This window comes from Anomaloglossus baeobatrachus, chromosome 3 (assembly GCF_048569485.1).
Source record: "Anomaloglossus baeobatrachus isolate aAnoBae1 chromosome 3, aAnoBae1.hap1, whole genome shotgun sequence".
NCBI lineage: Eukaryota > Metazoa > Chordata > Amphibia > Anura > Aromobatidae > Anomaloglossus > Anomaloglossus baeobatrachus.
The window spans coordinates 565771728-565799379 of NC_134355.1; the positions used below are offsets into that span (position 1 = coordinate 565771728).

The window sequence follows — 27652 nt, forward strand, 5'->3', positions numbered from 1 at the left end:
AGTAGGAGACCAGGTGTCACGCCGCGCTTATCACCAATTCACATCCCAAATAATTATTCCATGTCTTTTGTATAAGCTAGTTACAGGCCAACGCGTTTCAGCAGTCGCAGCCCTCTTCCTCAGGACATATAGCAGTGACAAGGATAATGTCTATATGTCCTGAGGCAGGGGGCTGCGACCCCTGAAACACAAAACCTACAATTTTGACCACCAATCAAAGAAAGAGACCATAACAACAAAAGAACAACCAGGTAGTTGCTCAGTGGGAAATCAATACCTATAAAACTACCTAGAAAAAAATCCAATTGATTTTAGATCAAAATAAATCTTTATTACAAAAAAATACAAGAATACACAGCATTATAAAATGTAGAAATGAGTATATGGCACATGAAAATAACTGATAGTCATATAATATGCACAACTGTCAACGTGAATTTTGAACCATCATAGGTATTTTACATGAAAGCTGACAGTGTGCAATAATATTCACAATCACCCAACAGTGGGAATAATAAACATATCAGGTATTAGCTGTGAAATAAAAAAGAATGGTGAAACCTACATAGTAAGATGACATAGGCATAATATGTTAGCAATGTGGAACAATGTAAAGATCAGTAAGATGGCAAATGAAAAAAAAAATACAAAATAATGGATATGTCAGGGACAAAAACCTGATACAAAAGTAACTAAACTGCCAAATGCTAATAGATGATTATACCACATTGCTACATATTAATAAAGCCTTACCAATGGGAAACCCTGACGCGTTTTGCCGTGGCTTTTTTCAAGGGCATAAGCCACGGCGAGACGCATCAGGGTGTCCCATTGTTAAGGCTTTATTAATATGTGATTGTGAATATTATTGCACACTGTCAGCTTTCATGTAATAATTACCTATGATGGTTCAAAATTCATGTTGGCAGTTGTGCATTGTGTGACTATCAGTTATTTTTATGTGCCATATACTCATTTCTACATTTTATAATGCTGTGTATTCTTGTATTTTTTTGTAATCAAGATTTATTTTGATTTAAAATCAATTGTATTTTTTTCTGGGTAGTTTTATAGGTATTGACCCCTGAAACACGTTGACCTGTACCTAGCTAATACAATAAAGACATGGAATAATTATTTTGGATCTGAATTGGTGATAAGAATCAGCAAAAACATTAGTGCATGCCCTCATCATCTCCCGCCTCGACTACTGCAACCTCCTGCTCTCTGGCATCCCTTCCAACACTCTTGCACCCCTCCAAGCTAACCTAAACTCTGCGGCCCGCCTAATCCACCTCTCCCCCCGCTATTCCCCAGCCTCGCCACTCTGCCAATCCCTTCACTGGCTTCCCATCACCCAACGACTCCAGTTCAAAAGATTAACCATGACATACAAAGCCATCCACAACCTGTCTCCTACTTACATCTGTGACCTTGTCTCCTGGTACCTACTTGCACGCAACCTCAGATCCTCACAAGATCTCCTTCTCTATTCCTCTTTTATCTCCTCTTCCCACAATCGCGTACAAGATTTCTCCCGTGCCTCCCCCATACTCTGGAACGCTCTACCTCAGCATATCAGGCTCTCCCCTACCGTGGAAAGCTTCAAGAGCAACCTCAAGACCTACCTCTTCCAACCAGCCTACAACCTACAATAGCCCTCAGTCCAGTAGACCACTGCGCAACCAGCTCTGTCCTCACCTATTGTACCATCACCCATTCCCTGTAGACTGTGAGCCCTCGCGGGCAGGGTCCTCTCTCCTCCTATACCAGTCTGTTTTGTACTGTTAATACCCTCTTTCACTTGTAAAGCGCCATAGAATAAATGGCGCTATAATAATAAATAATAATAATAATAAGCGCGGCGTCACACCCGGTTTCCTACTATTATCTACTCTGAATACTTTGAGGCTGTAGCTATTTCACCTGGCTACCACGTGTATATAGGAGTTGTGACTGTTGCAACCCCTATAGGTGAGTGCAACTTATTAATTATTATCCTGATTTTTATCTGGTAAGAACCTATGCGCTTTTTGCTCCCCAACTCTTGACTCTCCTGATAGATCTTGGCACAAACAGAATGAAGCAATATTCAGAATCGAATGGTGAAAAATAAGTATAGTATGGGTTAAGATAATAAAAGAAATGTAAAAAATAAAAATTGTTTTTAGCAACAACAAAAATACTAAATACGATATAAAAATAAAAGTATAACAAAAACACTTTTTGTTCCTTAGTTTTAAAAGGTATTTCTATATGTGCATCAGAAAGTAAATATGTGTAAAGATTGGAATTTATAAATGTGAGAAAAATTAATACTGTAGAAAAATAAATGTGAATAATGTGTTCTTCATAGCAACAAAAAGAGAAAGTAAGATGTGACGATAATATAAATATAAATAAATAAATGCACTTTATAACGCTCAAAATATCATATACTTTAATTGCGAGAGAATGAATACTCTTCATCGCCTGGCGACTAATGTGAGTCAAATGGGAATCAAACCAAGGTTTCCAAGCCTTATAAATTATTTGATGTCTATTTTTGTATACCACCCTCCTATAGGAAGCTGCAGTATTTATCATATTGACCCTGTGTGAAATTTGCGGGGATGTTTTATCCATCCATCTCATGGTGATAGCCTTATGAGACAAAAAACATGTTTCCTTGAGAAAAGTGGAAGGGTAGCGAGGCCAGATCTCCTCATCAAGGATTCACAATAAACACACCAAAGGACAGGGTGGTACTGGAGATTGTGTGATCTTGATGAGGATAGCCATGACCACAACACCACAAAAGGTATAAAATCTTCCACCTCTGCCCCACACCTATGGCAATCAATAAAGAACATTTTTTTACTTTGTGCAAAGTTCATGAACTGGGTTAACTATTTTAAAAAATTTGACGAAATAAACAAAAAATACCACAAAATCTGTAAAACTGGCTGATTTCGACTATGTGTGGAATAGGATTTGAAATCCACATATACTGTAATCCATATCAAATATCTTTGCCAATTTTGCCATCTGTAAATATGACCCAAATGTGGATGAACTATTAACGCTCGGGCTACGCGGTGATTTTGGCCATGATGCTGGTTGCAAAGTCAAAATCGCTTTAAGCCACTGCTACTTCACATAGTAATCCATGTGAATGGGGTCATATACAAGTTACAAAAAAATCTAACTGGTTCTGGCTTTTTGCAAGTTGCTTGTTGCCATTACATTATATTGAGTGCTACAATGTGACTGCATTCACCAGCATCATGCTGCGATGTAGCTCACCTTTCACCAGCAAAGATACACAACTTGATCCTCTGCTAGCTTCATATTCATCTTCGATCCTGATCTTGCTGTGCTGGCTAGGCTCAATGCAATCAAGTCTGGCACAGTAGCATCCAACCCTACATTATGCCGTAAGGCCCAGTCAGCACCCGAAGATCCATATCAATGACCGATATGAAGCTAGCGGAGAATTGGTTGGGACGAGACAGATGAGGGACAGGTGAATAATCTTTTATTCATTTTTACTCCTTTCTAGCCCTATAACGAATACAGCAAAATATAGAATTTAAATTTGTAACAAATTTGATTAATTTGGGTGTTGTCTAGCAGACTCCCCCATTACTAACCCAGTAGTTGAAAGGAGAATAAAAAAGTTTATTTGAACAAAAATCCCCAGACTCCAGGACTTGTTCATCAATTTATTTGTTTTTTAAAGATAAAAAAATACAAAAGGTCTGCTGTAATCCATGATGAAGTCCCACGACGTTCCCCAAAAGCGGACCTGAAAAGACATAAAAAGAGAAAATCATTCAATAAATAAAGACAAGAGACAACCTCTTTTCCATTTTATTTCCCTGTCAAAGTCCTAATCCTGGTCCGCCGTAATCCAATTGGGGGGCCCACGTCGATTCCATACTGCTGGCACATTCAATGGAGAACAGAACATTTCCCATTGATTGTGAGAGCAGCCCCTATAGGTACACACACTGTTGTGTGTGCTTCTCTGCAGTAACCTGGACCTCAGAGGGTTCAGCCAAGGTCACGCATGGGCGCCCTTAGCAGTGTGTGTGCGGCCACAGCAGTGATGTCACAGGTTCATGGGTTCATCAGAGTTCACAATGAACTCTAATGCCCTCCTGACGAAACCCCGTCACACCCGCGCTACAGCAGGTGTCGCGGCAATAACGTCACAGGTTCATCGGAGTTCACAATGAACTCTGATGTCGTGAAGTCACTGTCGCGACACCAGCAGTAACGCGGATGTAGCGGGGGTGTCATCGGGAGGTCATCAGAGTTCATTGGATACTCCAATGGACACCCGCTGTAGCGCGGTTGTCACGGGAGTGTTGTCAGGAGGTCATCAGAGTTCATCGAATACTCCGATGACATCCTGACATCACTGCACACACTGCTGGATACTCACCTGTTCCGGTGATGCAGTCCCTGGCACTGCTGCTTCCGGCCCGCGGTGCAGTGCATATGTAATGAACTTAATGAGCGGGGTCGGAAGCAAGTGACAGCAGTGTCGAAGACTGAAGCACTGGAGACAGGTGAGTATAGAAAATCATTTTATATTAAAGGCACATGTTTTCTCTGGTACATGTCACACTGATGTCACACGGAGCACATCAGTGTGAGGGCCGTGTGATATCAGTGCTGCCGGAGAAAAAACAGACATGTCTCCTTGTGTGCGTGCGGGGCCACACGGTGTGTGTGAAAACACGCATATGTGAGTTAGCCCACAGAATAACATGGGTACGCGTGGCATCCGTGTAAAGAACGAATGTCACACGTACCTAATACATGGACGTCTGAAACCGGTCTAAAGGGTACTTTACTCACTGCGATATCGGTACCGATATCGTTAGCGAGCGTACCCGCCCCCGTGGTTGTGCGACACGGGCAAATCGCTGCCTGTGGCGCACAAAATCGCTAACACCCGTCACAGGGTCTTACCTTCCCTGCGATGTCACTCTGGACGGCGAACCGCCTCCTTTCTAAGGGGGCGGTTCGTGCGGCATCACAGCGACGTCACACGGCAGCCGTCCAATAGCAGAGGAGGGGCGGAGATGAGCGGCCGGAACATACCGCCCACCTCCTTCCTTCCTCATTGCCGGTGGACGCAGGTAAGGAGATGTTCGTCGTTCCTGCGGTGTCACACACAGTGATGTGTGCTGCCGCAGGAACGACGAACAACATTGTACCTGCAGCAGCAACGATATTAAGGAAATGAACAACGTGTCAACGAGCAACGATTTTTCACGTGTTTGCGCTCGTTGATCGTCGCTCATTGGTGTCACATGCTGCAATGTCGCTAACGGCGCCGGATGTGCGTCACTAACGACGTGACCCCGACGATATATCATTGGCGATGTCGCAGTGTGTAAAGCACCCTTTAGACTGAGTAGTGTGAGCGTACACTATGTCAGTCTTAATGAATCGGAAACTTGAGCAGTTTTTTTTATTCGGTCTGTTTGAGTGCTGGACTTTACTTTTCTCTCAGCATGGCTCTAGATTAAAATGCTTTCTTAAAATTTACCCCCGTTGTTAGAGCTGGACTCATAAAATGCTCATCTTACTATTTAGATTATATAGCCGATCTCTCATGGATTTTCAATCTAAGCACACCAGCCTCATGAAGTTCTAAGAGATTTATTTAACCCCTTAAGGACTGGGCAATTTTTCATTTTTGAGCTTTCGTTTTTTTCCTCCCCTTATTCAAATAGCCATGCTTTTTTATTTTTCAGTCAATATAGCCAACTGAGAGGGTTTTTTTTGTGGGATAATTTGCACTTTTTAAATGATCCCATCCATTTTAACATATGATGACATGGTAAGCGGGGAAATAATTCCATGAGCAAAAAAGAAATTCTGCAATTATTTTTTGGGCTTTTTTTTTTATTGAGTTCGCTTTACCATAAAATGACCTAGCAGTATGATTCTCCATGTCAATACGATTATGTAGATACCAAAGATGTATAGTATTGTTATTATTTTTTAAATAGTGCAAAAAAATTCAGAAATTTCGAAAACAAAAAATGTTGTGCTTGTGTCGCGACTTTCCAAGAGCCGTAACATTTCAATTTTTATGGATGTGGAGATGTGTGAGGCCTTTTTTTGCACCCCAAGCTTATGATTTTATTGCTATTATTTTGGCGTATATACAGAATGTTTTGATAGCCTGTTATTTTTTTTTTTCAGTTGATACACAGCTGAAAAAACTGCAATTCTGGGGTTTTGATTCTTTTTGGCACGCCGATTAAGGGTCATAAAATAGTGTTCCCCTGTCAATGAGCATAAAATGCTGCTGTCAGAGATTGACAGCTGCATTTAACAAGTTACCAGCTGCGTGCGCAGCGTTGTTCCACCCGCGGCTGTTTGAGGCAGATGCCGGCTGAATAATTCAGCCTTCATTTGCAGGGAAAGATGCAGGCTCAGCGTGCGAGCCCACATCAAAGTCAGGGAGATGTCTAATGACGGCCATAGTATGTCATTAGTTGTAAAGGGGTTAATCTATACTGTTTGTATTGGGAAATCTAGTAACAGATCAAGCAGAAAGACTATGCACAGGTAATGGCAACACCTGTCATCATGCAACATAAGACACTGCTTCACATAACAACTGGCCAAAACTTTTCGTAGAACTGTGGCACACCAGCAGCACGTACATGGTGGAAGTCTGACTGTGTGAACATAACCTATCACTTGGCCAATAATCAGCCAAACAATTATTCACTAGAACACTCATTAATATTCATTGGACTGTATAAATATGCAGCCGATCCGCACCTAATGCACAGAACGCTCATTAGTCGGCTGTTTGGATTATTTATGTGAGACTCAGTCTAAATCATAGTTGTTGGCTTCACATATCCTCGAGTATACAGGGGATATCTTAGTGACAATATACATGCTGTTTGTGAATGATGAAAGTAACAATCGTTCTGCCCCTTTAAAGTTTACATCAGCCCGTGTGAAATGACCTTTGTATCAACTTGTTATATCTCAGATCAGTGCTCATAAATGTACATACGCTGCAAATGTTTTAGCAGATGTGGAAAAGATGCAGGATACTAAGAATACTTTTAAAATTGTTAAAGTGCTAATAGTTAATTTTTTATCAATTGACAAAATGCAAAATTAATGGAAAAAAAAGAAATTTAAAACAATATTTGATGTGACCGTCCTTTGTCTTCAAAACCGCATCGATTGTTCTTTGTACACTTCAACACAGTTTTTGAAGGAACTCAGCAGGGAGGTTGTTCCAAACATCTTGGAGAACTAACCGCAGATCTTCTGTGGATGTAGGATTGTGCAAATTCTTTTATCTCTACATGTAATGCCAGACAGACTCAATCATGTTGAGATCAGAGCTCTGTGGGGCCATATAATGGGGGCCAAGACGATGGGTAGGCACCCGCCTAGGGCACTACCTCCTGCCTCCATGAGGAGGGCATATTTTGGGGGAGTGACATTATTGAATGCCTGCGGCCGCCTGGTTTATTCCTGCGCCCACAGGCATTCACCACAGTGATGGCAGGCCCAGAAGTGAGCAGTGTCAGTGACACAGCTCACCCGTCTCTATGCCTGTGCCTTACGATCTTCACTCTCTCCCTGCACTCACTTGTATTTGTGGCTCTAAGCTGTAAGCACCGCCCGGGACAAGAGTAGAGGAGCTAATCCTGCTCCATAGAGAACTCCAATAGAATGCAGGCTATGCAGGCGTCTGGCCTGCACCCACCTGGAGACTGTGCATGCAGGGGACGTCAGATGGTGCAACGCAGTGACGTCATTGCACACCATCCAGCGACCACAACTATACAGGATGGAAGAAGAAATGCAGCTGCACTAGATGGCAGCCAGGATTAGGTGGGTATAATTTTTTTTTCCTTATGAATGGAGAGATTGCTAGAGGGGCTGCCTGTGGACATATGAGGGGCTAGCTGTGGAGACATGAGGGGCTGACTGTGGAAACATGAGGGGTTGGATGTGGTAGACATACATGTGACAGGCTAGGAGATATACATGGGGCACCCTGTGGAGATATGAGGTACTGGCTGTGGGACATATGAAGGGCTGCTAGATGTGGTGACATACGTGGGGCAGGCTGTGGGGACAAACATGGGACAGGCTGTGGGGACATACGTGGGGCAGGCTGTGGGGACATACATGAGGCAGGCTGTGGGGACATACATGGGGCAGGCTGTGGGGACATACATGTAACTGGCTGCGTAACATATGTGAGGCTCACTGTAGGAACACATAAGAAGGGTTAGCTGTGGGGATATACTTTAGGTACAGCTGGCTGCAGGTGTCGCGGGCGGAGGAGAGGACGCCGCGCTCTCCCACTGCTCGGGTCCGGCCGCCGCTGCTGCGGCCTGCTGCTGCTGCTCGGTGGCTTGAGCGATGGGCCAGATCCCGGGGACTCGAGCGGCGCTCCTCACCCGTGAGTGAAAGGGGGTTTTTGGGTGTGGGGATTGTTTATTGTCCGTGACGCCACCCACGGTTGTGGTGATTTGTTAACACCACCGCTGCTCTGTATGGGGAGCCCGGGAGTGATGGTATGGAGCAGCCAGTTATTGATGTGCCCTCCGTGGGTAGGGGTTGTGGTGCTCCCGGGGCCCAGTGATGAGGTGGGTGATGCAGGGCTTGGTGGGGTGCAGGGACGCGGGGGCAGCGCTGTGCCTTGCGGCACTGTGGTACTCACTCAGCCTGAGACGATAACACAGTTCTCGGTAAAACACACGGCTGGAAAGACGGTTCCCACGGACGGCTGCACTTGCTTTTCCCCAGTAGGTGACGGTGACGGTTCCTTTTCCTGCACCTAAGATGATGATGGTTGCGATGGGTTCCCACCGGTAACCCGCTCCCCGACTTGGATATGGGCAGGAGGAGGCCTACTTTGCCCGCAGGCGCTGGCCCTGAGAAACTGGTGCCCTGGCGGTGGCGGTGTCTCTCTGTAACGGTTGGACTGTTGCCTTCAATCGGGACTTGGTTGTTGGGAGACAGTCGTCCCCTTCACTAACGGATTTGGCAAATTCACGGCGACTCCTAGCCTTGCCGGGATCCAAAAGGCCCCTGCCATTGTTGCTGACTGTTCTTCGTATACTGCTCCAGACCGCCGGGTCACCACCCGTCCGCGGTCCTTCCAGCAACCTCCGAGCAGTCACCCCTGCGGACAGTCACCGCCGTCTGCTGACCTTGCTGTCTCTCAGTCCGGGGCACACACCCGGACCAGCTTCAGGCTTTCTTACTTTTACTCCTTCACTCAAGCTTCTCTCCTTTGCTCCTCTACCACTCCACTTCCTTCTACTTCCACTAACTTTTCTTATCTGCCTGGTTCTCCCACCTCCAGGGCTGTGAACTCCTCGGTGGGCGGAGCCAACCGCCTGGCCCAACCCCTGGTGTGGACACCAGCCCCTGGAGGAAGGCAACAAGGATTTTAGGTTAGCCTAGATGTTCCTAACTGGGGTGTAGGGTGTGGTGGTGTTATGACCTGTGACCCCTGGCTTGCCCAGGGCATCACACAGGGACATGAGAGGAGCAAGCTGTGGGGACATTTATGAGGCAGGCTGCAGTGGTATACATGAAGAAGGATGTGGGGACATACTTGGGGCAGGCTGTAGGAACATATGTGGGGAAGGCTGTGGGGACATAAGAAGAGCAGTCTGTGGGGACATACGAGAGGCTGGCTGTGGGGACATATGTGGGGACATCATATTATATAGAAAACTGTGGGGAACATTATACTGGAGGCTGTGGGGGACATTATACCTGGGCTGTGGGCACATTATACTGTATAGGGGTCTGTGGGGGACATCACAATGCATAAGTGACTGTTGGGGACATTATACTGGGGGCTGTAGAGACATAATACTAAAGTAAAGTTAACAACATTATCCTGTATAGGGGACTGTGGTGACCATATTGTATAGGGGGTTGAGGTAGATATCATACTGCATATTGGTGGGCTGTGGTGAACATAATACTGTATGGTGGGTTGTAGTGGACATTATGCTGTATATTGGGGGGCTGTTGTGAATATCATACTGTATGAGTGACTCTGGTGACCATCATGCTGCATAGGGGGACAGTGTGAAGAGGGGGGGTCCAGTTTGGAGAGGACAACATGGTGACAGTAGGAAGGCATAGTGTGCAATGGAGGCACAGAATGAATATGGAGAGGGGCAGTGTGAAATGGGGCCAAGTATGGAGAGAGATTAACAAGGTTGGGGGGCCGTGTGGAGATATAGAGATTGTAACTGAAAACAGTGGAGATGCAACTGTAACGCCCCTGCAACTGGGTCGTTACAGGGTATTAAATGTTACCCCATTTTTTCCCGGGCAGGAGGAGTGAAGTCCACACACACACTCACATCACGCTGGCAGGAAGGAGTTAATAGCTTTTGCAGCATGTAGTTTGACTCATCCTGTCTCCTTAATGAGCAGGTGGCTGCACACAGGCAGGTTTCCATGACAACTCAAGGGGAGGGGGGCCTGAATAGGAGTGAGTTTAGTGCAGAACACACAGAAAGTTTAGCAGAACGTCAGAGGCTGCAGGAGAGTGCAGACGTCCACAGGACAGCTCCTGTTGAGGAGATGCCACGAGACCAGGGCTGATAACACCTAGAGGAAGGGAATGGAGCTGAGGACTGGGGATCCCTGGAGAAAGTTGTACCCGGTGGCGGTTGGTGGTGTCCGCTACCGGGATGAGAGAGACAGGGAGGCGGCGAGTTCCCAAGATGCTCCATGCCACTGGGAAGGCACTAACGCACACGAAAGGGAGAGACCGCCCGAACACCTCACCGGACCCCCCTTCCTCCTACCTGCCCGGGACCGACCAAAGGCTACAGGCGGCGAGGACCATTACCCGGGTGCGATGTGGAACGGACTTTAAATAAAGTACAACTGGAACCGCACTCCGTGACTGGTGTGAGTAATGCCGCCGCCCTGTGCCCCTGGTGTCCCTGAGGACTGCTGCCCTGGTTCTCATAAACCTCCCGGGACTACCTTGCTCCACCCGTGGGGAGCAATTCCATCCGGCTGCCCGTAACACCTGCCCCAGAGAGAGACTGCGCAGCGGCGGCTGAACACCTGGCCACAAACCATGGGTGGTGCTGCAAGCATCCCCCGTCCCCGTCCCGTACCGTTTCCTGGCGGAGAGCGATGGCAAGCTCCCCAGGAACCCCGTTATCCTACTTCCATCCCCCTTGTAACACTGGACTGACTTTGGGACTTTCCTTTTATTGAAACCCGCCGGGTGTCACGGAAGTCGGGTCGGGCCACTCACAGCCTGACCCCGAATACCACCGGCCCGGTGACCATGCGAGCCCTGCAAGCCCCGGTGCGGGCGTTTCACAACAGCCAAGGTGTGGTTCATAAAGGCAGACGGTGTGGCGGTTATAGCTGATAATGACAGACAGTGGGCCAGTAATAGCTGATAATGGCAGACAGTGTTGTGGTTATAGATTAAGGCGGAGGTCATATACCATTTGAGGCTAACTTAGGTCATAATATGGACAGATATTGTTATGCTGTGGGCATTTTATTAACACTATTATTTTTAAGGGCACTGTTTGAGGATGTGTTTCAGAAGACCAGAGCTAAGGAAATCTGGAGATCTCCCACTATTTGGACTGGCTGTTGAGACCCCTGCTAGCCCATATCCCGTCTTATGTTAAAGACAGTGGGGATTTTGTGTCACTCCTCAAAGAAATAACGTGGCAGGAGGGATACAATCTAGCCACAATCGATGTGGATAATCTATACACACGGATTCCACAGGCTTTGGGGGTAGAGGCAGTAAAGGACATTGTCACACGTAGTGGCAAAAGTCCTTTATTTTGTGAATTTGTTGGCGAAGCGCTGGAATTTGTTTTATAAAAAAATGCCTTCATGTTTCTAGACACACTCTCCCACTATTTGGACTGGCTGTTGAGACCCCTGCTAGCCCATATCCCGTCTTATGTTAAAGACAGTGGGGATTTTGTGTCACTCCTCAAAGAAATAACGTGGCAGGAGGGATACAATCTAGCCACAATCGATGTGGATAATCTATACACACGGATTCCACAGGCTTTGGGGGTAGAGGCAGTAAAGGACATTGTCACACGTAGTGGCAAAAGTCCTTTATTTTGTGAATTTGTTGGCGAAGCGCTGGAATTTGTTTTATCAAAAAATGCCTTCATGTTTCTAGACGGGTGGTATGTACAATGCGGGGGTACTGCAATGGGTACCCCTGTATCATGTGCCATGGCCAACATTTTTTTGGGGCAATTTGAAGGCAAATATGTATATACAGTCAACAACCCATTTTTGAAACACATAAAATACTACTTAAGGTATGTCGACGACGTGTTCATGGTGTGGGATGGGACAGAGAAGGATTTTTCCGACTTTGTTTCCTATCTGAACACCACCAACACCATGAACATGTCGTTTACCTCTACCTTTGGAGGCAATTCCATAAGTTTTTTGGATGTGGAGGTTGGAATTAGTGATGGAGTAATTACAACAAAAATTTACAGAAAACCCACAGCCTCTAATTCTGTTTTACATTATGAAAGCGCCCACCCGCAGCACACAAAAACTGCCTTACCGTACTCACAGTTTTTGAGGGTAAAAAGAACGAACAGTACCAGTGTGACCTTTGAGGAACAGGCTTTTGAATTAAGAAATAGACTCTTGCAACGGGGTTATCCCGATACTATTATCGATGTAGCATATAAAAAAACTAAAAAAATTACAAACGAGGATGGTCGTCTCTGTCCAGTAGCCGACTCAGGAGGGGTGAAAAAGAGGAAAGAAAAGAACACTAGTAACAGGTTCACCTTTAGTTTCAAATTCGGACCCATGTTTGATATTATAAGAAAAACGCTTAATGAGAACTGGCACATCCTAGAAAGGGATCCTGAATTGAAAAATATGACAGTTTCTAAGCCATTAGTTTCCTACAGGAGATGCCACAATTTGAGGGACTTGCTTGTTAAAAACAGATTAACCAGCAAAAATACATGGTTGGAGAAACAGTCTCCTAATGGCAACTTTAAGTGTGGCCAATGCAGGTTTTGTAGTCTACGTTTGACTGGCAAGTCCGTAAAAATTGGTGCACATACACATTATGTTAACCAGTTTATATCGTGTAAGACAAAATTTGTAGTCTATGTAATAGTGTGTCCCTGTGGGAGATTTTATATAGGAAAAACTATCAGATGCCTATATGTCCGATTTAAGGAACACTATAATTCAATCCTGACAGGAAAGGGATCCCCAAGATTGATAACACATATACGTGAATCGCACAATAGCTGCCCTGATGTCCTGAATTTTGCCGGTTTGGAAAGGGTGTCACTCCCATTACAAGGAGGGGACCACCACAAACTGTTGTTGCAAGTGGAGGCAAAATTAATTATAAAATATGGAGCACAGGGCGCATTGGGAATGAATGACCGCAATGACTTATCAGTCTTTTTGTAATGGTTTTTTTTTCGCAAAAACAGGGCATGGTAAAATAGTTGTATATGTTTTATAATTGGTGGGATTATTAACAGAAAAAGATCCCAGATAAGTAAAATCGAGTTGTAATTTTTATTGCATATATAAACCATGTATGAATTGATTTTTGTGAATATTATAATAATTCATACCTCTGTAATATTGTCCGATTTTGTATTATTCACAATGATTGTTTTTATTATCGGTACGTGAAATATATATACATAGTACCTTTTATTGTATTATACACTTCATTTACACTTTTTTTATGTGTGGGGAGGTCACCTGGATGCATTGTCCTATTTAGGGAGGGCTGATCTTACCCCACATGTGGACCCGTGGAAGCCTAATTACAGGCGAAACGGCCGTCGTCCATAGTGAGGGGCCGCATCCAGGTCTCCTCCACCCGCTGATCTTCACACACCTTTTAACTATGCTTATGGAATAAAGATCCGGAAAAAGACATCAGCAGTGGTGCGGTCTTATTTTTTTTTTTTTTTTTTTTCTTCTGTATGAAATCTGGAGAGAAAGCTTTGGCTTTGAAAATTCATCATGTTGTCTGAACAAGATGGAGATGAAAAGAAAGAAACGACTCAATCAGAAAATATGTCACCTATATTGTACCTGGATGTACACTGACAAGCAAAAGGGTAACAATGTGTGAAACCTTTGACTTTCAGGCCCCATATCTCACTATCTACTAGAGTTTTGAGTGTTAGACCTTCATTTTGTAGACAATAATCTTGGCAATTTCATACATAAATTTGACTTGCAACTATTTAGCATATGATTAGTTATGCAAATTCTTGTCATGTAACTGCATTGTTACTGTTTTGCTCCTGGTGTTTGAAAAATCTTTATCTTCCTGTATACTATAAATCACATCCTGATAGCTCAGTGTGTTATTAGGTTGATTCCAAAGTGAAAAGTCACTGATTTGAATCAAGGAGCAACCATGAAGAAGATTTCCCAAGAAAAGAGAAACAGCATCTTCCAACTGATTGATTGCATTCCCTTGGCCAAGAAAATTGCCAAACTGCATCATGTGAGTGCCATTATAGTTGGAAGCATATAAAATGAAGTGCGTCTATTAATTCAAAAGCCAATAGGTGGACGTCCAGACAAAATATCGCAGTCAACAATTCGGCTCATCACAAGGTCTGGCTCGACAAACACGACATTGGAGGTGGATTGTATGCTTCATCATAGTGAGATCATAGACATCCATGCAAACACCATGCAATGCACATTACATCAGTCTGGAATGGTGGCCCAAATAAAGGTGAAGAAGCCATCATAAGAAGTGTCGGCTTGAGTTTGCGTAACAGTACAAAAGTGGAAAATAGAAGATTGAAAAAAGGGTGATTTGGAGCCATGAGATGAAAGTCAATATATTAGGCTCTGATGGTGAAAATGTGTCTAGAAGAAACAAGGTTAAAGAGGGTGCTAATGGACTGAGAAATTGAAGGAACTGTCAAGTTCAGTGGAGGAAGCCTGATAAAATGGGGTTGTTTCACAGCCAAAGGCATTGGATACTTGATCATGATCAATGTTGGTCTCAAAGCTGAATTATATGTGAGCATCCTACGAGACAAGTTATTTCGTACACTCAAGTGCCATGGGTTTGAAAAAGAAAACAAAGCATATGTTGAGATTGGCAAAGAAATGGTTCAATGACAATGAAGTAAAAGTGCTGTATTGGCCACCACAGTCCCCAGACCTCAACCCAATCAAACACTTGTGGGTAGAGTTGAAGAAAAAGCTGTATACATACCCAAGTGAGTTGACGAGTATGCACCAACACTTGGAACATGTAGAAAAGACCTGGGAACAGATTTTGGTTGAGCTATGGTTGTATCTGATCAAGAGCATGCCCAGAAGGATTCAGGCACTGTTGAAACCAAAGGTGGATTTACTAAATAATAATAAAAAATTGAAAATAAAAAAGAATCTACATAACTAATCATATGCTAAATAGTTGCAAGTCAAATTTACGTATGAGATTGCCAATATGATTTGTCTATAAAATGAAGGTAGTCTTGCGTTCAAAGCTACAGAGGATAGTGAAATATGGATCCTGAAAGTCAAAAGTTCAAAACATTGTTACCCTTTTGCTCTTAAGAGTAAATATTTACCTGTGAATACTGACTATGTCTCATCAGTATTGTGGTTCCTGTATGGTCTGCAGTCTGATAAGTTTTGATAACAATTCCCAGCATCTCCTTAGCGCTGTTAAGGACATACTGGGCTCATGATCCTTCCAAATTCCCTTCTGTAAATTTTAAAATGTACATTTTGGCAGGGGTAGGCTCTTTTGATTTACTATTGTATATAGAGTTTGCGTACCCTTAAGGGTGCTTTGCACGCTGTGACATCGCTAGCGATAGCGTGCGTGATAGCTCCCGCCCATGTCGCTGTTTCGTCATGGGGTGATCGCTGCCGTAGCGAACAGTATCGCTACGGCAGCATCACACACGCATACCTGCTTAGCTATGTCACTGGAGACACCGAACAATCTCTCCTTTAAGGGGGAGGTTCGTGCGGCGTCACAGCAGCGTCACTAAGCGGCCGCCCAATAGCAGAGGAGGGGCGGAGATGAGCGGCCGGAATATGCCGCCCACCTTTCTTCCTTCCTCATTGCCGGTGGACGCAGGTAAGGAGATGTTCGTCGTTCCTGCGGTGTCACACATAGTGATGTGTGGTTCCGCAGGAACGACGAACAACCAGCGGCATGCACCACCAACGATATTATGAAAAGGAGCGACGTGTCAACGATCAACGATTTTTTACGTTTTTGCGATCGTTGATCGTTGCTCCTTTTAGTCACATACAACGATATCGCTAACGGCGCCGGATGTGCGTCACGAACACCGTGACCTCGACGTTATATCGTTAGCGATATCATTGTGTGTAAAGTACCCTTTACTGTCATGCATATGGGGCTTATGTTTGCTAGCCCTTGTTCTGTTGTGGTCTGTTTATAAATAAAGGATTTAAAAAAAAAAAGGGACATGCTGGGAATTGTAGGTTCATGAGATACAAATGTAAATGGGTCTGACTTGAAATTACAATTGATTGCTGTACTAAGCTTAAGCTGGTGTCACACTAAACGACAGCGACAACGACGTCGCTGTTACGTCACCATTTTCGGTGACGTAACAGCGACCTTGTAAGTCGCTGTTATGATCGCTGCTTAGCTGTCAAACACAGCAGAAGCAGCGATCATAAGGTCGCTGTGCTACATGTTCAGAGAGCAGGGAGCCGCGCTTAGCGCTGGCTCCTTGCTCTCCTGCAGCACACATCGGGTTAATTAACCCGATGTGTGCTGCAGCTACATGTCACAGTTCAGAGAGCAGGGAGCCGCGCTTAGCGCTGGCTCCTTGCTCTCCTGCAGCACACATCGGGTTAATTAACCCGATGTGTGCTGCAGCTACATGTCACAGTGCAGAGAGCAGGGAGCCGCGCGCACTGCTTAGCGCTGGCTCCTTGCTCTCCTTGCTACAGTATACATTGGGTTAATTACCCGATGCATACTGCAGCCACATGTCACAGTGCAGGAGCCGGCGCTGGCAGCAAGAGCGGAGGCTGGTAACCAGTGTAAACATCGGGTAACTAGGGAAAGGTCTTCCCTTGGTTACCCGATGTTTACGCTGGTTACAGCTTACCGCAGCTGCCAGTGCCGGCTCCTGATCGCTTCATTTCGTCGCTCTCTCGCTGTCACACACAGCGATGTGTGTGTCACAGCGGGAGAGTGACGACCAAAAAATGAAGCTGGACATTCAGCAACGACCGGCGACCTCACAGCAGGGGCCAGGTCGTTGCTGGATGTCACACACAGCGACAGCGACGGGACGTCGCTGCAACGTCACAGAAAATGGTGACGTAGCAGCGACGTTGTTGTCGTCGTCGTTATGTGTGACACCAGCTTTAGTGATGAATTAATGTACTAATGGTGGTTCTAGTCTTCTATTTATTTAATGATAGTGCTTCTGGTGATGTATTCAAGTACTGATTGAGGTTCTGGTGATGCATTATGGTATTGAAGGGTGATTCTAATGCTGTACCCATTTTCTCATAGTGGTTCTAGTGACCTATTTATTTACTGATTATGACTCTGGTACTGTATTAATGTACTATTTATAGCTTTGGTGTTTATGTACTGTGGAAGATTTTGGTTTCATATTCATGTACTGATGATAGTTCTGGTGATGACAACATCAACAGAGCCATCCTCACTACATGAATACATCACCAGAGCCATCAGTAGTACATGAATACAGCACCAGAACAGCCATCCTTACATGAATACATAAGCAGAGCCATTAGTAGCAAATGAATATAGTGCCAGAACAACCATTACTACATGAATACGTCATCAGAACCACCATTAGTACAGGAATATCACACAAAAACACCATTACACCTCAGCATATGAAAACAGCTAGTTACCTGACCCATCAGAACGGAGATTGGGTGTGTTAGATGTCCTTTTAGCTTAGTCTCTGACCCATTTCTTTACTTGGAAGCTGAAGGTTCATCGAGAAGGGCGCATGTGCGGGTGGTTTTTGCACTTTCCTCGCGCCTGCACATTACCATACTTTACTTTGCCCTCCGCCGTGCAGATCAAAGTGTGCATGCGCAGGAGCACAATGGCAGTCTCTCTGGGTGGATGATGCCGAACGAGTCATACACACGAGACTGGAAAGGAGGGCGGCGACTGCACACGATGGAGGAGGCCCCGGACTAAGAACACCACACCAATCGGACCAGATCGCCCCCCCCAGGTGAGTATTAAAAAAATGTTTTTTGTGTTCTACAGAAAGCGGCCTGGGATCTTATATACAGTATTCTGGAATGCTGTATATACGAGCCCACTGGTGGTGGCTGCAGGTTATAAGGGAAATACCTGGGGACAGGTTCCCTTTAATGAATTTGGAGTATGCTATTTCAGCCTACCTCTTAAGAAGACTGCTGTACGCAATGTCAGTCTTAATGAATCTGCGGGCAGTGTGTTGCTTGGAGAAAGTCACCGTTAACCCTGAATTAGGTTTTAGGATGCTATCAAGAATTCTTTCAGATGGGATATTTTTTTAGATGTTTTAGCTCTTCAACAATAATGGCTTCAATGACAAAAACACTTAAATACTTGTGAACAATGAAAATGATGTGCCAATGAGAGAAAATCACCTGTATGGACTCACTAAACTGCTGTCTTGTTTGTCTCCCACAGCTTATGTCCAGGCATGCCGTGCCTTGATGATCATCTCTCTCATCCTAGGACTCTTTGCTTGTGTAATCTCCTTATTTGGACTGAAATGCACAAAATTTGGAAGTAGTAGTGAACACACCAAAGGGAAGATAGCTCTTTCTGGAGGACTGGTCTTTATTTTAGCAGGTACTGTATTTGGTCTACCTATCAGCTGTATTCTGACCAGGGACGGACATATCATTGGTGCAACAAGCTTAGCCGTATAGGGTCCCAAGAGGTTGGGGGCCCATTTCCATCTCCAAAACAGGTGGAATTGTGATTTTTAATGAGCTTTTGGGCTGCGAAGGGCCCAAATCTTGTCATTACACAGGGACCTCTTCTGTCTGTGTCTGCCAGTGATTCTGACCACATCATCAAGTTTAAATTAATTCTTAAAGGTTAATTAAAGAAATTATCTGGGTTTTCAATTGTTTCAATAAGGAAATTCTGAATTAGTAGAAGGTGCAGGGTTCATTGCTCCGGACCCTCTAGTAGCCAGAGCACAACTAGGATTAATGTCTCTTTCTCTGAATTACATAAACAGCTCATCGTTTTGAACAGAAAGCGTACACTGCTTCAGATTTCCAGAGGAGGCTTTACAGGAGCATTTAAGAATTGTTTCCAGGGTCCTCCACAGATTGTAGCTGGGATTCTCAGTGTCACAATATTTGTGATTCCAAGGGGTTAAACTGAATTTGTCAGCAGGTTTTTGCTACCTCATCTGAAAGTAGCATGATGTAGGCAAAGAGATTCTGAATCCAACGGTGTATCATTAGATTACTGGGTGCAACCGTTCTGACAAAATTTGAATTTTTAGCTTTAGTCATGTAAGGGATCCCAAAAAGCTGTCCCACCCACACCAGGCTCTCTATATAGCGGGGGACGTGTTAAACTGCCATGCACTGAGTTTCCAGTCATGTATGCTAAAACAAACATAGCAAATAAACAAAAGATTGGACTGTGACAAAACAGGCATGAATGAACTTGCTGTGTTAACCCTTGCAGCATGCTGGCTTCAGCTTACATAGCAAAAACCTGCCGACAGATTCCCTTTAATGTCTTGAAGGTTAAGAAAAAGTAAAGAGAATTATAACACTGGGGAACAATTTGAAAAAAAATTCTGTTGATTTAGGTTTTTGAGCTGATTTATACTAAAATTGGCATGCTGATTCCAAAAATGTAGTTAGTTTTTTTCTATCACGTCAAGTTTTTCCTCCTCAACTTACCTGCCATAGAAGCACAATTGCACTGATTTCTGTAATAAGACTTGTTATCTGAGTACAATTCGACTCATATAGAGCTACGTGGCAACTTGTAAGAGTAGTCACAACTGAGACAGTGTGGTGAGAGGTGTGTGCAGCTCCCATGTTCATATTTGTACTATTTAAAAAAAAAAACAAACACTTTTTAGGTACAGTAGTTTACATATTTTTGAGAAGACAAAAATCCTATAGTTCAAAAACTTGACGTGATAGAGAAAAACTGAGATCATTTCTGGATTCAGCATCCAAAAATTAATTAAGAACAGTTGTCTGACCTAACTCCTAAAAAATTGCGTTCCCCAGTGTAATCTAATCAACGTCTGGGAAATTAAATATGCAAATTATCTAGAATTCTCTAGAACCCGGCTGTAATAAGACACCAAACCACTAGGTGTCGCCAGGCACACTAGTGGAGAGGATCTTCTGGGTTTGTACACTAGGTGTCGCTAGACACACCTAGTGAGGGGCAGTCAAACAAGCCGGGGTTAAAAGCCAGAAAATAATGTAAATAATAAAAGGAGCGAGCAAAGCTAGAGTCAAGGGACGAGTCTGGGTCGGTAAACAGAGAGGTCACGTAAGTACAAGGGAGCGAGCAGAGTTGGAGTCAGGGGACGAGCCAAGGTTTAGGAGTCAGGGAATCAAGTCAGTTGGGAAATGGATGGGAGGGGAACAGAGGAACAATGTAGTGGAACAAGATCAGGTCAGATTCTTGCTGGAACCAGAAATGTTCACTGCAAAACAGGAACTATCACTAGCAGCATTCTGGGTAACTCAGCTCCCAGATAAAGCGGAGCAATCACCCGGAACGAGGCTTCAAAGAACAGACCCCTCCCACTCCACACAAGACCAAGGAAAAATATGAGGCTCAGCATAAGCTCTGCAGGAGAGCGAAGCACCGCTGAGCAGAGTCATGACACTTACCCTGGCTGCCACTCTCCACAAGGCGAGACATTACCCCTGTCAGAGGTATCTTATCCAGCCAAATCAGATTTCTTGCTTTGCACTGAGGAGAGGAAAACATCCCAAAACGTGTCACAAATAGTGTCTAGTTTGACAATTCTCTTAAGCTACGTGGCAAGGTTTGTTAAAGGGTTAATATTGCATTTTAGGACTGTTACTTCCAACGAGGTGGCACTAGTTTGAGTTCTCTTCCTCTCTGAAGAGACAATTTGAATATTTGTGATTACCTTATTGTCTGGGGGCCTTTTAACAAAAAGTGATTGTCTAAAGTGGACAACCCTTTTAAAACATTATTGGCATAAAAATTATTCTAAGAAGAAACATAATTGTTGCTCAAAAGAACAAATCAGATCCCAAGTCAGCTTACAGCATAGTAATACGTGACAGGTTGAGGAACCGTGGCCCACCCTGGACCACCAAGAATTCCTTTTTTTCTTTGGTTACTTTGGAACAAATAGAAAACTTTCAAGAAGCTTTATTATAAAAGTAGAGGCAGAGAATTTATGTCTGCTGTAGTCTATCATACCATGCCCGACTCCTCCAACCGCTCGGGGTTTATGAATACTTTAGGATTTATGTTTGTTTGAGCCCCGTGACAATGCCATAAATTACAGATTATACACAAATAGGACTTTGCAGGAGAAAGTAGACTTTGCTGACTTTGTGAATGATTTAAGTCCTGGATACAGCCTGTGCCAGGTAAACAGAGCTGAAAAATGCCTGATAAATATTAAATAGAACAAGAAAAAACAGCATTTTGGATCTATGTATTCGTTCAAGTCTGTATTTGTTAACACAAACAATGTCAGCTCAGAATTGTATTCCAGTGAATGGGGCTGAGCCGGAATACTAGATATTGCTCATGCACAATCATAGCGCTATGTCTCTAAAATACAAAATGAGGATGTTTTTCTTTTCAAATCCAAGTATCCAGGGGCAGATTAAGAGTAGCCAGGGCCCCGGGCAGTTTAGAAGGCGAGTGCCCCCCAGCCCCGATGTATCATGTGATGTCACACGATCCATCTTGATAGATATTGTGATAGGTCACGTAATTAACGCACAGGCACGCATCTGCAGACATAAAAAGAGAAAGACAGCAGCGCACAATTTTTTTTTCCTTTATGTGTAGCGTTATACATAACATAGTTCTATACATAATAGAGAAGGGATGGGAAACTCATTTTCCCAATGGGCCACATGATACAGTTCCTTGCAAAAGTATTCGGCCCCTTTGAATTTTTCAACCTTTTCCCACATTTCAGGCTTCAAACATAAAGATAAAAAAATAAAATTTTATGGTGAAGAATCAACAAGTGGGACACAATTGTGAAGGTGAACGAAAATTATTGCTTATTTTAAATTTTTATAAAAAATAATAAACTGAAAATTGGGGCGTGCAATATTTTTCGATCCTTTAAGTTAATAATTTTTAGCGCCACCTTTTGCTGCGATTACAGCTCCAAGTCGCTTGGGGTATGTGTCTATCAGTTTTGCACATCGAGAGACTGAAATTCTTGCCCATTCTTCCTTTGCAAACAGCTGGAGCTGAGTGAGGTTGGATGGAGAGCGTTTGTGAACAGCAGTTTTCAGCTCTTTCCACAGATTCTCGATTGGATTCAGGTCTGGACTGTGACTTGGCCATTGTAACATCTAGATACGTTTATTTGTGAACCATTCCATTGTAGATTTTGCTTTATGTTTTGGATCATTGTCTTGATGAAAGACAAATCTCCGTCCCAGTCTCAGGTCTTTTGCAGACTCCAACAGGTTTTCTTCAAGAATAATCCTGTATCTGGCTCCATCCATCTTCCCATGAATTTTAACCATCTTCCCTGTCCCTGCTGAAGAAAAGCAGGCCCAAACCATGATGCTGCCATCACCATGCTTGACTGTGGGGATGGTGTGTTAAGGGTGATGAGCTGTGTTGCTTTTACGCCAAACATATCGTTTGGTATTGTGCCCAAATAGTTCGATTTTGGCTTCATATGACCAGAGCACCTTCTTCCACATGTTTGGTGTCTCCCAGGTGGCTTGTGGCAAACTTGAAACAACACTTTTTATGGAAATTTTGAAAAATGGCTTTCTTCTTGCCACTCTTCCATAAAGGCCAGATTTGTGCAGTGTATGACTGATTGTTGTCCTATGGACAGACTCTCCCACCTCAGCTGTAGATCTCTGCAGTTCATCCAGAGTGATCATGGGCCTCTTGCCTGCATCTCTGATGAGTCTTCTCCTTGTTTGAGATTACATTTTTGAGGGATGGCCGGGTCTTGGTAAATTTGCAGTGGTATGATACTCCTTCCATTTCAATATGATCGCTTGCACAGTGCTTCTTGGGATGTTTAAAGTTTTAGAAATCTTTTTACTTCTCTACAACAGTATCACGGTCCTGCCTGTTGTGTTCCTTGGTCTTCATGATGCTATCTGTGCTTTAAACAGAACACTGAGACTATCACAGAGCAGGTGCATTATACTGAGACTTCATTACACACAGGTGGATTATATTTATCATCATCAGTCATTTAGGACAACATTGGATCATTCAGAGATTCTCAATGAACTTCTGGATTGAGTTTGCTGCACTGAAAGTAAAGGGGCCGAATAATATTGCACGCCCCAATTTTCAGTTTATTCTTTTACACAAAAGTCAAAATAAGCAATAAATTTCGTTCATCTTCACAATTGTGTCCCATTTGTTGATGATTCTTCACCATAACATTAAAATTTTTATCTTTATGTTTGAAGCCTGAAATGTGGGAAAAGGTTGAAAAATTCAAGGTGGCTGAATACTTTCGCAAGGCACTGTAGGCTGTGAATGTTGGGGAGGGCTGAACCAAAAGGCTGAAATTAATCCTGCTCAATATTAATATAAACATAATAATTATAGTTTTTATTTTATATTAATATTAATTCTATCCCTCAAAATTGAGTGGAATTAAGTAAACTGACACCCCCTATAAGCCCTCATATAGCTCTATATATAGTTTGAGCCCCCACATAGCCTCTAAGCATAAACCCCACTTAGCTTCCTATATACAGCATGAGCCCCATACATAGCCTCCTATACAGTGTGTCCACCGCCATTAACTTGAGAATAGCGGCAGCTATAGGCATAAAAGTGGTGTCTTGGTATAGTAAAGTAGCCATGCGCTACGCAATGAAACCACCTATAGCGCCACCTGGTGGAAAACAACGGCGTTAGCATTTTTATCTTGAAAACGGAACGAGATAGAGAAAAAAAGTTAATTACAAAGTTGTAGGGCATCATCAATTCAATATGAATCGATACTTTGCATACAGAAATGCTATGATTAGAATGTGTAAAACTCACAAGGCTGCGGACGTAAAGCGATACCTCATAGAGACGTTCTCACAAGTCATTGTGTATGGTGGCTGCGTGGAGTGGCCTCCACGCTCACCTGACCTGACCCCATTGGACTTCTTTCTGTGAGGTCACATCAAACAGCAGGTGTATACGACCCCTCCACCAACATTGCAGGACCTACGACGACGTATCATAGATGCTTGTGCAAACGTGTCACCTACCATATTGCACAGCGTGCAGCAAGATACAGTATGCTGTCCAGAGTCCAGATGTGCATTGCAGCTGACGGTGGCCACTTTGAGCATCAAAGTTAAATGAGCGCCATATGCGTGACCAGCATTCAATGTTTTGGGGGGGAGGGCGGGTCATTGGTTTCATATCATAGCATTTCTGTCTGCAAGGTGTCGATTCGTATTGAATTGATGATGCCCTACAATTTTGTAATTCACTTTTTTTCTCTATCTCGTTTCATTTTCAAGATAAAAATGCTAACTCTTTATTTTCCACCAGGTGGCGCTATAGGCATGAGCCCTCACATAGAATTCTATGTACACCATGAGCCCCTATATATAACGTGAGCCCCACATATAGCCTCCTATATAGAGCATGAGCCCCCACATAGCCTCTATAAACAGTATGAGCCTCCACGTATCTTTCTACATACAGTATGAGTACCCACATAGTCTTCTATAGCCAGCATAAGCCCTCACATAGCCTCCTATATACAGTTTAAGCTTCCACATAGCCTCCTATATCCGGTATGAGTCCTCACCTAGCCTTCAATATGCAATATGAACCCCCACATATGCCTCTATATATAGCATGAGCCACCACATAGCCTCATATATATATATATATATATATATATATAGTAGGAGCCCCTAGATAGCCTGCTATATACAGAAGGAGCCTCTACATAGCCTCCTTTATACGGTAGGGGCCCCCCAGATAACTTCCTGTATGCAGCAGGAGCCCTCATATTGCCTTCTATATACAGTATGAGCTCATCCATATCATCCTATATACAGGATGAGCCCTCACATGGCCTCTTCAATACAGCGTGAGTCTCCACATTGCCCCATATATACAGTATGAGCTCCCACACATACCATGCACATTTAAAAAAATAAAAACAACACATAACCACCTCTCTTTCATTCCCATGGGTCTCCACTTCTTGTTGTTGCCGACGCATACATGCTGGCGCCAGCGTCAACCCTGGCTATTGATGTCATTGCGCCGGTGACGGGAACTCTCCTGGAGCTACAATGACTTTACGTATTGCCGGCAATGTAGTTCCATTGAAGCTTCTTGCTTGGAAATGTGCGCCAGAGGAACAGTTGCGAGGTGAGTAAGTGTTGCCACATAAAACATCATAATGAGTGCAATCTGGCCCTTGGCCACCCCAGAGCTATGGGCCCCGGGCCGTAGCCCAGATTGCACTCATTATAATCTGCCTATGCAAGTATCTTTTCTAAGTTTTGGAACAAGCACAGTTAGGGCACGTGCACAGACTTTTTTCAGGTGGTTAAACACTATGAGTTTTCTAGAGGGAAATATTCTTTCTTTGGGGAGTTTTTGAAAAAAAATTTAGATTCCTGAAATGTTTTTGAAGAGTTTTTCCAGCATTTTGAAAAGGTTTTTTTTGTCTGAAGCATTTTTGCAGCCTCATGATTGGACAGTGCCTAGTTTAGAGTGGATTCCATCAAGAGTTTCTACAAGTGAAAAGAATATAGGAAAAAAATTAACTTACTGGAAAAAATAAATAAAAATTGTCATGTGGATATATATTTACCCCTTTTGCTATGAAGCCCATAAAAAAATTCTGGTGCAAGCAATTACCCTCATAAGTCCCATGCTTAGTGAGAGGAAGTTCACCTGTGTGCAATGTAAGTTCCCCGGGAACTGACAGTATATACACACCTTTTCTGAAATGCCACAGAGGCTGCAACACCGTTAAGCAAGAGGCAACACTAACCAAACAACACCATGATGACCACAGAGATCTCCAAACAAGTCAGAGACAAAGTTGTTGAGCAGTTCAAGTCAGAGTTGAGTTCTAAAAAAATATTCCCATTTCTGATGATCCCCCAGAACACTATCAAATCCATTATCATCAAATGGAAAGACCATAGTACCACAATAAACTTACCAAGAGAGGGTCGCCCACCAAAACTCTCATCCCAGGCAAGGAAGGTATTAATCTGCTGGCCTCAAAAATGCTTATTTTAATATGAGGATTATAAGGCCAATATGACATGGAATTTCAAAGTAATCATACAAGGACTAAGTTATTTATTTAGTAAAGTACACAGCTTGTATTGTGAAATCTGGTAACAAATCTTTCATTATTCTCTGCTTGTTGGTAGCTACATAGATGTTGCTCTTGTGATTTCTATTCTAGAAAGTGTAATTTTTACATGTGTAAAGTAATCTGATGTAGGAAAAATGTTCTCTCTTTAGAACTGTCAATGCACTCATCTTCCTTTTCTGAAAATGTTATGATCATGTCGAGCACTCGCAAGATACTTGATTGAGTACCGAGCATCTGGAGCACCCTGATACGCGATCGAGTACTAAGCGTCTGGAGCACCCTGATGCTCGATCGAGTACTAAGCGTCTGGAGCACCCTGATGCTCTATCTAGTATTGAGCATCTGGAGCACCCTGATACGCGATCGAGTACTAAGCGTCTGGAGCACCCTGATGCTTGATCGAATATTGAGCATCTGGAGCACCCTGATACTCGATCGAGTATTGAGCATCTGGATCACCCTGATGCTCTATCTAGTATTGAGCATCTGGAGCACCCTGATGCTCTATCTAGTATTGAGCATCTGGAGCACCCTGATGCTCTATCGAGTATTGAGCATCTGGAGTACTCTGATGCTCGATCGAGTATTGAGCATCTGGAGTACTCTGATGCTCGATCGAGTATTGAGTATATGGAGCACCCTGATGGTCGATTGAGTATTGAACGTCTGGAGCACCCTGATGCTTGATCAAAAACTGAGCGTCTGGAGCACCCTGATACTTGATCAAGTACCAAGTGTCTGGCGCACCCTGATGCTTGATCTAGTCCCGCGCGTCTGGAGCATCCTGATACTCAATCGAGTACCGAACATCTGAAGCACCGATACTCGATCGTGTACCGAGCGTCTAGAGAACCCTGATACTCGATCGTGCACTGAGCGTCTGGAGCACCCTGATGCTCTGTGTACCGAGCGTCTGAAGCACCCTGATACTCAGTCATATACTGAGTGTCTGGAGCACCCTGATGCTCGATCGCACACCGAGCGTCTGGAGTACCCTGATGCTCTGTTGCGTACCGAGCGTCTGGAGCACCCTGATGCTTGAC

The 27652-nt window shown here is 43.8% G+C and overlaps 1 protein-coding gene across 1 annotated transcript in view; it reads left to right on the plus strand.

Annotated features, from left to right (window-relative positions):
• LOC142295558 (claudin-15-like) overlaps positions 1-27652 on the plus strand; it is a 74384-nt gene that overhangs the window by 2770 nt on the left and 43962 nt on the right. Inside the window, exon 2 of the mRNA XM_075338661.1 lies at positions 18731-18895. Within this exon, the coding sequence (XP_075194776.1) occupies positions 18731-18895 (165 nt within the window). The remainder of the gene's footprint in view (positions 1-18730; positions 18896-27652) is intronic.